Below are 14,775 nucleotides of genomic sequence, written 5' to 3' on the forward strand. Positions count from 1 at the left end.
TTTATATGGTTTGGAATTGGTAAAATGTGCTTGGAAAAAAATCACAATAAAACAATGTTGAATGAATGCTATATAAATATTGTTCATGTTAACATAATGTTTATAGACGGTTTCAACGGCATCAACATAAACAAACGTTAATGCGCGTGAGCGCTTTTGTGGACCTAACTTAACTTCCGGTAGACTCCGAATAGAATAAATAACAACAGCCAAGTCCCTCTAGAGTAGATATTTTTTGATAACAAACAAAATGTGTTTTCTGTGTGGATCAGGCGGACTTAATGAAAATGCTAATTCATTATTTGCCAGCAGGAGATGTTTTAAAGCATAGACATAAAGCGCAAGAAGTTTCCCCAGTAACAGCTGTAAACAAAGCAGAGCTGGTACCCTCACATGCTGCTTTATCAGGCATATAACATGCAAGTCTTCTTTTAGAAATACAGCGATATAAAAACACCCGTGCCTCGTTTTGATATTTAAACATAAATGTAAGGAATTATTATTATTAAACGTGCAGTACGTTACGTAACGTTACGTTACTCATGTTTATTTAATGAAGCCTTTTTGAAAATTGATCAGTTTTAAAATTGTGGCGAGTCTCCAAAAATAAATAAATGTATGGGAAACACATCCCGCAGCACAACCACCTGAGCCCAACTTCAGTCTACTCATCACCTTGGCTTTAACTGCGTTTGTAGATGGCACCGCAGCCAGACCGATATACACAACACAGACCGGAAGTTAACTTAGGTCCAGGCGCGTGCGCCCGATGAAACCATCTATAAATGGAATCTTATTGTAAAGTGTTACTAAAGTTATATATATATATATATATATATATATATATATATATATATATATATATATATATATATATATATATATATATATATATATATTGTTCTGTGAATGTGATTTTAAAGTCTAGATGATTCGGATTAACCCTTTAACTGCCATATCCCTTAAAACCTCACAGCCAGAGGGATATTGTGAATGCATGTGGCCGCTGGGCACAGTTTACCTGATGCCACCGGGGTGGCGATGGCATTGGTGGCTTGAGCCCGCCATCGCTGCTTGCAGCTATATTTATATTTATGCGCTCTCGCTGCTGACGGCATACACATACTATACACACTGCAAACACCTGAGGCACCGCTACAATTAATGAGCTCTATAAACACTGCATGGCGAAAGAGAAACGGACAAGGGATTTTTTTTTTTTTTTTTTTTTTTTTTTTTGCCATAAGTCTATACATTTTGTTACATCTATACCAGTGCTTTTAAGTGGGCAGGTACGCACCTGTACTCAGTACCGCCACTTCCAAATATAGCTCTTGAGCGTACCACCACCTCTCCATGCGCCCAGAACGTGCTTTTAGCATACCAGTACGTTCATTTGGACATCTGTTTTAATAGAGGTTTATAATCCTTTGCCTGCACTGCTGCTTTTCAGAGCGCCCTTCACAATGCACGCTTCCTAATTCTTCCTAGTTCGGAGTATGGAGCGTGAATCATCATCAGTTCGGGAGTTCGGGAGTTAGGAGCGGCTTCGCGGATCATTTGAATCAGTTCGAGAGTTCGTAGCGGGTGTGCAAATTATTTGAATCAGTTTGGGAGTTCAAGCGGGTTCGCGAATCATTTGAGTCAGTTCGGGAGTTCAAGCGGGTTCGCGAATCATTTGAGTCAGTTTGGTGATCGTGAATCATTTGAATCAGTTCGGCAGTTTGTAGCGGGTTCGCGAATCATTTGAGTCAGTTCGGGAGTTCAATGCGGGTTCGCGAATCATTTGAGTCAGTTTAGGGATCGCGAATCATTTGAATCAGTTCGGGAGTTCGTAGCGGGTTCGCGAATTATTTGAGTCAGTTCGGGAGTTCGTAGCGGGTTCGCGAATCATTTGAGTCAGTTTGGGGATCGCGAATCATTTGAGTCAGTTTGGGAGTTCGGAGCAGGATCGCGAATCATTTGAGTCAGTTCGGGAGTTCGGAGCGGGTTCGCGAATCATTGAGTCAGTTTGGGGATCGCAAATCATTTTAATCAATTCGGGAGTTCGGAGCAGCTTCGCGGATCATTTGAATCAATTCGAGAGTTCGTAGCGGGTTCGCGAATCATTTGAATCAGTTCGGGAGTTCAAAGCGGGTTCGCGAATCATTTCGGTCAGTTTGGGAATCGCGGATTATTTGAATCAGTTCGGGAGTTCGGAGCGTGATTCATTTGAGTCAGTTCGGGATTTCGGAGCTGGTTTGCGAATCATTTGAGTCAGATTGGAAGTTTGAATGCAGTAATGCAGTAGCTCTTTCTAAGGGTATTTTTTCAAAATCCTTTTGCACATTTTATTTATGTTCAGTAGTTCTTTCTAGCTCAAGCAAATCCACAAACTAATACAAGGATTTGTTATGAAGGATGCTGCCGATGCACCCCAGGGGGCCGGAGATAGAGCCCACCGAGGGAGGAATTTTAAAAGGCCGTATCTCGCCGAGGCCGAGAGCCAGGCACTTCAAACTCGGGTCGCTGATAGACCCCGTGGCCCCCTATCAGACGCCGCCACCCCAGAGCCGGTGCACTCCAGGGGGCCGGAGATAGCACCCACCGAGGGAGAAACTTTGAACGGCCGTATCTCGCCGAGGCCGAGACCCAGTGTTGACTGCTGTGTATAAAAGCCCTTCAATATAGTTGTTGTGTTACCTCAGGGGATGAGGGGACTCATCAAAAAAATAAAAAAACAGAAAATACATTTTGGCTATAATAGAGTACCGGCACCTCTTTTGGGCCACTTAAAGCACTGATCTTTACTACAGTGATAATTTTGACTTATGTCTGTTCTAGAGACGTTACAACTTTTTGATAAACCTCTAATTGGTTTTCTTTTGGAAATATGTTTCAAATTAATCCTGAATGCATTTATGACTGTAAAAGCATATCAGTGTGTGTCACAATCGCAAAATTTATCAAAGAAAAACAGTCATTCTTCGTCATCTACTGGTGGTTTGGTTTCATATTTATAAGTACAGCATTTTTCCCAATATATTTTACTTGTATGCTCAAAAATATTTAAAACATTAATCTTATTAAATTATGCATTTGAAATTCTGTGTTGTAAATGCATTTATCCACCTCAACTTCATCAAACGTTCTGTTTAAATACATCTGTTTCCTCTGCAGTGAAAAGATGGGAGTTTGATAATAGTATGCACACTCTAATGCGAACATTAAAAATTGCAAAAATAAATTACTTCACTGCTCACAAAGAGAAGCATGAACACAGGTGTCCAAAATAGTTTGTGGAATAATGTGCTTTTTTACTTGAAGCATATGTTGTCTTTTTCCTTTATTTTCTTGTCAGAGCGCACCAGAATGCTTAATTTAACTAAACTTTTAAAAATTTTATTATCTAGTATTATTTCATACCTGCAAACTCACAAGAGATCAAAAAGGTGACATAGTTCAGAATATGACCCTGAGTCAAGAAGGACATTTTCGAGAATTTAGCTTTTAACTCACAAAAAAAAAAAAAAAAAAAAATGAAATAGTCATAATTTACTCACCCTTCATAATTAATCGCTTACCAGCTCTAGTTTTTATATAATCTGAAAAAATGAGGATATAATGTGTATGAAAAAATAACCTAAATAAGATTTTTATGTAACTGTAAATCATTTATAGTGGTGTCATATCTGCTCCCAGATTGACCTTTTACAAAACAAATACAGGAATACATTGGCTATAATATAATTATATACATGTTAAAAGTTCACTGTCCCTTAAAGAGCCACACAGATGGGAAATCAAAAATTACCTGTATTACAGTGTATGATGTAGCTGTCCATCAGTGTAAACAATGTGCGAATAATTAAACCAAAAAGTACACGATTTATAAAGTTATTGGCTTCTAAAGTAAGGAGTCGACTCTGAATCGCTGAAACGAGTCGTTATAGATTTCAAATCTTTTGCCCATCTCTATGTACTTCACTAGGAGCACTTTGCATAATAATCTCCGCCTACCGTCTTGAGAGAAACTGACCTCTGACCTGCCCCCCCCCCCCCACACACAGACGCTCTGGTTGGTGTGAGAGCATCATGTCGAGGAGACAGTGTGTTTTTAATTGTAAAGGCAAGTTTGTTTTATTTTCACTGCCAAAGAATGAAGATCAGAAGAACCAATGGCTAAAATTCATTTTTACCACAATACCAGAGCAGTACAACAAATCTCTTTTGTTGTGTTCACAACATTTCACTGATGACTGCTTTTCTAATCTCGGTGAGTACAAGGCGGGATTTTCAAAGCGTTTGGCCATAAAAGAGGGTTCATTACCAACTTTATTTAGACCAACGAGCATCTCCGAATCACAACGCGATGTATGATTATGAAGTTATGTGTCTGTTTTCTCCCGAGCGTCTTATCAGTATGTGTGCTGTCTGCAGCCTGTCTGCGCTGATCGTCGTGTACAAACACGTCATTAAAATGAAGTGTAACTCTGTGAATACTCAACGAAGAGACATGAGAGAGATATCTATAGAAAGCTTGACATGTCTACTTTAAAACTAAATAAGTGCTGCCGAAAATATTCTGTGATAAAGTAATCCATATGAAAACAACGCAATGTCTGTTTTTCACGTCTCCCTTCATTATATCTAATGTGACCACGCCCCCGCACTGAACGCGCTTTTCAGATTCAAACTGAAGCGCACGGCTTGAATACACCCACACAGAAGAAAAAGCAGCGAGACTGTTCAAGTTTTTTATTTGACTGTTTGCTTCGCGATGAGAGGAATAAGACATAATTCACCCCAAACAGATGCCAACGCATTGTTTACCGTGGAGGTGTGTGCGGAACAACCAATCAAACCTGACTATGTTAGTTGACCAATCAGAACACAGTATGCTACCGAAAGGTGGGGTTTAAGGAAACTGAATCTTTTGAACAGCTTCGTGCGAACCGTTTGGGTTCTCTGAGAATTGAGGTAATTTTAAAATGATATTTTGACAAAATGACAATGTTTTTTAACCTTGGATGGATTTAAACCTATTGTACAGGACTTATAAACAGTGATAGGAAGCTTAGAATTTTCATCTTACTGGCTCTTTAAACATGACTTAAAGTTTTTTTTTCTCTCTCTCTCTCTCTCTCTGTAAAATGTGTGAAGCCATCAAAACTGAACACTGTGGTTAAAAAAAAGAGGTATGTATTGAACCGTTGGCTAAATGTAATGTTGCATCCCAAATATGTATGTAGATAGCCTAGGCTATGTGTGTATTTATTTGTGTGTCTGTTGATAGGCCTATGCAAGTGAAATGATTTGCATTTAAACATATCCGCAAAAGTAGCCAAAAACGCTGTATTACGCATGCCAGGCCAGTAGTTGGCGCTGTCACCTTGTTAGTAAACAGTACCTGCAGGGAAGGCTTGATTATATGATGTATTTGATGAGTCTCCACTGTTCGTAATATTGGTGAAGTAAATCCACACTTTTTAGCTTTAGCAAACTCTTAAGCAGCGACAACATACCCATACTCTGCCATTGTTGTGTATGTTTGTTCGCGCTTGCCTTTAAAAGTACTGCGCAATACCTAACATGTACTATACGATCACTAGGGCTGGTACAATCAATGCATCACAAATCGAGAAATGATTCTGCATCAATTCTGAGATTTTCAGAAGGCATCGTGATTCTCTCTTGAATTCTGAGCTTAGTTTTTAACTACGTGCTTTAGAAATAGCCATATTCTCTTTGCTTCCAGTTCCTTACACACACACCACTTAAACCTAAAATATGAATTCATAATGTTTGAAAAGGCTAAAGCGAATTACAAGGATGTTCACAGAATCGATTCGAGAGAGAATCACGATGCATTACGAAAATCTCAGAATCGAACCACGAATCGCAATGCATTGATTTATTTTTTAATGCTCTCTTATTTGTTCATCATCTTTAATCATTATCATCTTAACTGGAAGGTTGCTGGTTCAAAACCAGCCTTCAACTATTCTTGAACAGTAATTTCAGAGAAGGAGCAAGTTATTAGATAGTGATTAAAGACCCTTTAAGACAAACTTATTTTTTTATGAATTGCATTTAACCAAATGGGGTCAGTTTTGATTTTGTGTGTTCTTTAAACAAAAGTATCTGTGTGTGTGTGTGTGTGTGTGTGTGTGTGTGTGTGAGTTGTGAATTGTTTTTTATTCTCTTTTGTTAGTCACTTTGAATAAAAGTATTTGTTTAATGCATAAATGTAAATTGGAAATGGAAACAAACCAAAATGAAGAATGCATCTACTGAGTATCTACACTAAGTAAACAGTTTAGGGTTGGTAAGATTTTTTTAATTATTATTCATTACATTGATCAAAAGTGACAGTAAAGGCATTTATATTTCTATTTCAAATGAATCCTGTTCTCTTGAACTTTCTGTTCATCAAAGAATCTTGAAAAATAAAATGTATCACAGTGTTCCACAAAAATAAAAAAATGTTTTCAACATTGCTAATAATCAGAAATGTATTATTCATGATTTCTGAAGATCATGTGACACTGAAGACTGGAGGAATGATGCTGAAAATACAGCGGAGCATCACAGAAATAAATTACATTTGACTATATATTCAGAGAAAACAGCTATTTGCATTTTTGTTTTTCTTTTACTATTATTCTTCAAATAAATGCAGCCTTTCTTAGCATGAGAGACAACAACAAAAGACCCCAAATGTTTGAACAATAATTTATTATTTCCATGAAGCAAGATGAGATCTATGGATGGCAGAAAGACAGTAGTTTGTCTGTTTACCAGGCTTAAGTTTGAGTGTTGCAACCTTTGAAACATTTAGTGCAAGTAAAAAGTGAAAAAGGTGAATTCTGGGAACATAAGAGTGCTATTTATGAATAACCAATCGCTGACGTGAAGAGCATGACAGAATGCAAAACAGAGTGAAAAAATTAAAGCATGAACTAAAATAGCTAAAATCCAGCAAACACAAATAACTAAAAACAGAACGGCAGATGATGTAGCTTCTGATGTAGCTTCAGTTCAGAGAAATGTGAACTGTAGATGTGTTTGATCAGAGGTGGATATAGAGACACACGTGTGCTTGTATTCCCACTGGGAGTGATGAAACAGCTATTTTTACCTGGCGACTGTCAGGAATGAAATCCTAAAATGAAGCAGAATGACAGATGAAACAAGTAAAGGATTCAAGAAGCACCAAGCTAAATTTACTTTCTGAATTTTTTTTTTTTTTTGCATTTTCTTTTTTTTCAGGATATCAGTGCATTTAGATGAAAATTACAAAAAATACAACGAAACAGAGACTGAAGAACAAGTTCAATAAACAGCCATATCACTGACAATTTTATACTATCATATTAGTATCACTGAGATACTATTAAAGTTTATTATTAATAGTTTGAATTCATAAACAGCAGAGAGGCATGCGAACAAACTGAATTATTCTCCTATTTATCAGCACTACTATACTGTTTTTCTATGGATCTACTTACTAGTGAACACTAAAACCACAGTGACATATGCAGTGCTTTAAGTGGCCCCAAAGAGGTGCCGGTACTCTATTATAGCCAAAAAAAAAAAAAAAAAAAAACTTTTTTTTTTTTTTTTTTTTTGATGAGTCTCCTCATCCCCTGAGGTAACAACAACTATATTTAAGGGCTTTTATATACAGCAGTCAACAGGCAACCTTAATAACAAATCCTTGTATTAGTTTGTGGATTTGCTTGAGCTAGAAAGAACCACTGAACATAAATAAAATGTGCAAAATGATTTTGAAAAAATACCCTTAGATAGAGCTACTGCATTACTGCATTCAAACTTCCAAACTGACTCAAATGATTCGCGAACCAACTCCGAACTCCCGAACTTACTCAAATGAATCACGCTCCGAACTCCCGAACTGATTCAAATAATTCGCGATTCCCAAACTCACTCAAATGATTCGCGAACCCGCTTTGAACTCCCGAACTGATTCAAATGATTCGCGAACCCGCTACGAACTCCCAAACTGACTCAAATGATTCGCGATCCCCAAACTGACTCAAAAGATTCGCGAACCCGCTACGAACTCCCGAACTGACTCAAATGATTCGCGAACCCGCTCCGAACTCCCAAACTGACTCAAATGATTCGCGATCCCCAAACTGACTCAAAAGATTCGCGAACCCGCTACGAACTCCCGAACTGACTCAAATGATTCGCGATCCCGCTCCGAACTCCCAAACTGACTCAAATGATTCGCGATCCCCAAACTGACTCAAAAGATTCGCGAACCCGCTACGAACTCCCGAACTGACTCAAATGATTCGCGAACCCGCTACGAACTACCGAACTAATTCAAATGATTCGCGAACCCGCTTTGAACTCCTGAACTAACTCAAATGATTCGCAAACTCGCTACAAACTCCCGAACTGGTTCAAATGATTCGCAAACCCGCTACGAACTCCCGAACTGGTTCAAATGATTCACGCTCCATACTCCGAACTAGGAAGAATTGTGAACGTACTGGTACGCTAAAAGCACGTTCTGGGCGCATGGAGAGGTGGTGGTACGCTCAAGAGCTATATTTGGAAGTGGCGGTACTGAGTACTGGTGCAGACCGGCCCACTTAAAGCACTGGACATATGCTAATACACCATTTACATGCAATAACTGTATTAAACTTTACTGTAATATTATTCTGACACCACTACGCTTTATACAGAAATATATACACTGTAAAAATTCTTCATCAGGTTTTAGAAATGTAGCATTGCATCAGTGTCTCATCAATGGATGCTCTGCAGTGAATGGGTGCCGTCAGAATGAGAGTCAGATAAAAACATCACAGCACTCCAGTCCATCAGTTAACAGCTGGAGAAGTTGAAAGCTGCGTGTTTGGACTCTCATTCTGACGGCACCCATTCACTGCAGAGCATCCCTTGATGACACACTGATGCAATGATGCATTCTCATATTCTTCAATGGCCTGAGGGTGAGCACATATTCATCATATTCAGATCAAGCAGGGCTAAGCGTGTCTGTTTTCACACTGCCGTGTTTCTTCATACTGCTCTCACCGGAGAAGTCTTTTATGACGCTGTAATAAACACTTAAAGTGCTTTTGCTGGCTCGGCTCTGATCTGACCTGCGTTTACAGACGCAGAGCCTCTTAAAAGCAGCACGAAACTTCTGCGACATGGCGTTGTAGATGATGGGGTTGACGGCGCTGTTGGTGTAAATGCACATGCGACAGAAGAGCAGGAACCAGGTGTTGAGATACGGCGGATCCATGAAGGAATTCACAACCACTAGAGTCCGATACGGCATCCAGAGGAGAGCGAACAGAACCACCACCACCGCCAGCATCTTTGTGACCTGCAACACAAGTCAGAGTAGTACAACAGAGTAGAAGAAAATAGAAATATGAGCTGCTGCAATGTGTATTTACTTTTAAATGCAGAGCAGTTGCACACGATTGCATAAGTTTGATACTTTCTGAAGAAATGTGAGTTGCGCTTTGATTCTCAAAATATGGAAATCGCAACATGAAGCTTGAAGTTTTTGGAGGTTGATTGGACTCTCTCCGATAATGCTGGTCTCTAAAAAATTGCTCAGATCCTCCTTAATGTGAATTTTAGCCTTTTATATTTATCTGTCAGACAAGTCTACATGTCTCAAAAACACTCCTGCTGACATATTATTGATTATATATGTAAAAATCATATTTTTGTAAGATGATACAGAACATTATCTCCCTAAAAATAATAATAATATAAATTATGGCTTTAATTATGGATCATAAAAAACATAATAAACAGTGGTTTGAGAGACAGACTTGTAATCTAAAGGTCACTTTCATATTTGTATGACAAGATATAAATAAATATACATAAACAATTTTTATGAATTATATATGTGGAACACTTCGGAATATTATTTTCCCCATATTTTGACATATTTTCACCAGAGTTATTTGAAATATGAAAGTAGCCTCTTTACTTGCATTTAACATGTTTTTTTGTGTGTATAAAAAATTACTTTAGTGGACTTAATTTGATGTGGACACCAAAATGTTGACATCTCATTTTTGACCCTTAAACATATACATATATATATACACACACACACACACACACACACACTCACGCACACGCGCGCGCACACACACAGTCACACTCACACACACACACACACTCACACACACACTCACTCACACACTCGCACACGCGCACGCACGCACACACTCACGCACACACACACTCACTCACGCACACACTCACGCACACACACACTCACGCACACATACACACTCACGCACAAGCGCTCACACACACACAGTATGTATAATGTATATATCAGAGTTATTATAGTTAACTAAAACCATTAAACTTATTTTAACTAGTTCGCAAAGAAACAAATCACATTTTTATTTAGTAAAACTAAAATTAGTATTACTGAAATAAAAATGTCAATAATCTATATAAACATAAAAAAACTATTTTTATTTATTTCTTTAGAAATTATTCATAAAACAAATGAAAAGATATATGTGTATATTTTATCTGAATTACCCAGACTCACATGAATATATAAAATAAAAAGAATAGTTTGTTTCTTTATGATTTCTAGGATGTAGATGATTGACAGACCTGTTTTCTGGAAGACGCTGCGTTTGCTCTGCAGGACACTTTAACAGAGCTGTGTCGACGGCTCCGATGGACGGAGAGCTTCTGCTCGGACAGATTCGCTGGCAGCGGGTCTCGAAACAAGATCCTGGCGATCAGACCGTAAAGAACCAAAGCCACGACGAGAGGAACCACATAAAACAGGGTGAAGTCCAGGAAGTAGATGGGCATATAGAGGTTCCTGGACACCCGATAGCCACAGCGAACCACGACGCCGTCAGAATAAACCGTCTCATTGGTGTCCACCAGGAAGAACCACATGATGCAGTACAGAGATGTGAAGATCCAGACGCAGGCGATGATCTTCTTGGCTCTCGATGCGGTGCAGATGAACTGGGCTTTGATGGAGTGGCAGATGGCGATGTAGCGCTCGATGGTGAAGGCAGTGATGGAGCAGGAGGAGACATTGATTCCCAGATACTGCAGGTACGTGATGCAAACACAGCCGGCATAACCGTAGATCCACGAAGACACAACCTCAGAGATGTTTGGTAAACCGGCGGCCAACAGCACGGTCAGATCAGCCATGGCTAAACTCACCAGGTAACAGTTGGTCGCGGTCATCATGTGTTTGCTTCGGATCACCACCAGAACCACCATGACGTTCCCCGCGATTCCCACGCCGCAGATGAGCAGCGACAGAGAGATGGTGACCGCCTGGACCTCCAGAGAGTTCTCCGGCATCATGGTCAGAGTCTGACCGGCGCTGGAGTTTCTGTCAGTGCTGTTATCCATCGTGGAGTTGCTCAAGATATTCCCATTATAGCCATCTCAACAAAACTCCTGGAGGAAGTTTGAGAAGAATTGAGAAAAATGCACACCATTTCTTTGATGAGTTTTCAGATTTCTTCAGAATTTTTATTAATATTATTAATATTTAATATTTTATTAATAAATTTAGTTAAAATTTTGTATTTTTATTGTCTTTTTTATTTCTATATTTTTTTTTTATTTTAGTTTTGCTCATTTTAGTACATCAAGTTCCGAAAATGAGAAATAAAATAGTTTAAATAAAATTTTAAAAAAAATGAATAGTGGAAAGAGAATAAATATATTTTTTATATGCATAGCAGAAAATAAAAAAATAGTGTACATAAATTTAAAAAAAAATATATATATATTTTAAATGCCTTTTTATATTTGATTTTGTTTCAATTAAAGTGTATTTTATTTATATGTTATTTTAAATGTTATTTTAGTCTGTTTTCAGTCAACCCTGATACACAATTCCATAATATTTACAGATTATTTTATACATTAACTGAAAAATACAGGCTTATCACAGACACTTTTTTTCATGAGTTGCATCACTTCCACTGTGACATTTCATGCAAAAGATAAAATAAAACAGTATACACAGTTGAAAATCTAACTTTTAAGAAATGAATGCAGTTGTTTCACATATTTCGTGTACAGATGAATGCATGTGCTCTCAGATGCATGAAATGTCCCTCACCGTGAAGCTGGATGATCTTCCAGACGATGGATCTTCAGTTATAGTTCACGAACGAAAGGTGTTTCTTCTCCAGAGAGCTGCAGCATCTGCTGAGAACCAGCATCAGTCCTCTTCTTCTCTTCTCTCTCCTCCTCTTCAATCTCTCTCTCTTTAAACAACATGAGTCTACAATGCATAAAACAACAGCAAACAAAGCCGACGTTTATTAGCCCAATCAGAAAAGAGTATCTTTTGGAGTATATTTCGATTATTTTGCATCTTCAGATTCCAGATTTTCAAATAAACATAAGTCATATTTAAGACTCTTTATAGTTCAGAGTTCAGTGCAGCAGATTATCTGTTATTTTATTTACTGGAATTTATTCTTAATGTCTGAATTTTCTCATTTGTTATCCAGGTGGTCATTAAATGTTTAGTTGACTTGTTTTCAGCTGATGCACACGTACTAAAATAAGTGCCATGCTTTAGACGTCAAATGGATTTCAGATCACATTGACATTTGTGATTTGTGTGTTTGATTGATATTTATTGCATAATATGAATTCTTTGTCAGCCTGATTAAGTTTATTTCAATTTTTTTTCTTAACTGGGACCTCGAACAGCATGCATTTTCCACATCTCCCTTTGAGACGTGTCCTAGCGGACAAATGAGGTTCAAAAGACCTTAAATATTGACATCAAACACTGACGTCAAAACACAGGTCAGATATCCAAATCAGACTGACGTCAGAAACTTGATGTCCATTTAATATCCACACATTGATGTGCATTCGTCCACCATCCCACTGGGAACTCTGAATCGACTTCAAACACTGATGTCAGAACACAAATATCCAAATCAGAAACTTGACGTACATTATACAGTAATAAAGCCATGGGTTGCTGTATAATGCAAAATGTTACAGAATTTGGCCAATTTTGAGTAGCGTTGCACAGAAAATTCAGATTGAGATCAGAATAGGTGCATTTCATGTTGAATTTACATCTGTATTATTGAAGTTTCAAGAAATTGTCTTTCATAGCATAGGTTTTTTATATCAGTGTGTGGATGTGAAAAGGTTTGATTTGCATTTTTGACATCAGTGTTTGATGTTAATGTTTGTTTCCTCAGCATCAAGGTGCCCGCTGGGACTGACTGATTAAAGGAAGTGATTGAGCAGCTCAAATGAGTTTGATATTGAATGCACTGTTTTTACATTAAAGGTAATATTGTAACATGTACTAAATGTCAGTGAATAAGCATTACAAATGTGTACAGGGAACTACTATGGGGATTTATGAAATATCACACACACAGAATAAATAATCCAAACTAACAGAGTAGAACAGAAAGATAGGCAGAAAATCGATCTGTATAAACAAAGATTAGTCAAACTGTACGATCAACCGATCAATAAACAGTCACACACCGCAGCAGACAGTGTGACGTGTGCAGAAAACATCTCATAAGTGCTGAAATCAGTGCGAATAAATCCATGCAAACACATTTCAGGTTTATAAAGTGCACAAACACACCAGACCGAGACAACAGTGCAACTTAGCATTAAGAGACAGTTAGAGAAACACACACACACTCAGTAGGGGATCTGGTTCTGATAGTACTGGATCATGTCATACGTTTTGCTCCTGGAATAAATAAAAAACATTTCATGCCATCTTATTTATATTACAAGCAGTTTTTTCTACTGAAACATTTCGGGAAATGTCATTCATTAATGAGTGAGATGATAAAAGCTGCTGCTTCCTTCTCATTCACTCCAGGGTTATTAAAATCATTTTAAAACATCAACGTCAAAGGCTAAATTCATGACAAACTCAAGTGATACATTTTAAATAATCATAATTATATTTTAATGAATTGCATAGAATAATTTAACAATATTATCTCTACAAACAAAATAAAAAACAAACAAAAATAATAATAATAATAATAAAATAACAATTAAATAATAATAATATTTAGCTATTACAAAACAAAGAGATGCATGTTTTATTGGTGTGGTGCTGATAGTTTTGTGCAACATTTGCAACTGTTTTATTATCACTTAATTAGAAGCATCACAACATTAAAATTTGTCATCTGTTATAGAGACTACTGAAAAGACATTAAGAAGTATTGAAAATAAAAAGAAAGCTCTGTAAACACTTGCATTTTACAACACTATAAGCGTATCCCATCAGGTAATGAAATATTCTACACGCACTTGAAGTCTTCATGCTCACTTGAGGGGTTAGGATTAGGCAATCAGGTAACGAGGTGGGTTATAATTTGGCGGGGGGGTTCAAATTGGGCAACCCTGATCCTCATGAGTTGATCTGCTCCCCCTAAAATAATCACTGGGTCATAGATGTCTTCATCTCATGTGAGTGGACATCATTTTAAACATACTCTGCTTAAATACTATTAATTTAAGTAAACAAATGTTTAATAAGGAGCAACATACCAAGTGCTTCTTCATAATATTCTGTCATCAATTACTCAGACTCATATTTTCCAAACCCACATGACTTTAATTTTACAATGAAACACATACCACAGTGTTGTTGTTGTTTCCATTCAGTGAAACATTCCTCAAAACATCATCTTTTGTTTTCTACAGTAAAAAAGAAAGTCATACAAGTTTGGAATGACACGAGGCGAGTAAATGACAGAA

The 14,775-nt window shown here is 37.6% G+C and overlaps 1 protein-coding gene across 1 annotated transcript; it reads right to left on the bottom strand.

The window, feature by feature from the left end:
- Positions 1-8,998: 8,998 nt before the first annotated feature.
- On the bottom strand, positions 8,999-12,282 carry LOC113052836 (thyrotropin-releasing hormone receptor-like). Its single transcript, XM_026217285.1, has 3 exons — positions 12,122-12,282; positions 10,630-11,448; positions 8,999-9,355 (listed from the first exon to the last, which is right to left on the bottom strand). Exons 2-3 carry the CDS (start codon positions 11,398-11,400, stop codon positions 8,999-9,001), a joined length of 1,128 nt encoding a protein of 375 aa, XP_026073070.1. The 5' UTR covers positions 11,401-11,448; positions 12,122-12,282.
- Between the last annotated feature and the right edge of the window lie 2,493 nt (positions 12,283-14,775).

Source organism: Carassius auratus, chromosome 33 (assembly GCF_003368295.1).
Source record: "Carassius auratus strain Wakin chromosome 33, ASM336829v1, whole genome shotgun sequence".
In the NCBI taxonomy this organism is placed as follows: Eukaryota; Metazoa; Chordata; class Actinopteri; order Cypriniformes; family Cyprinidae; genus Carassius; species Carassius auratus.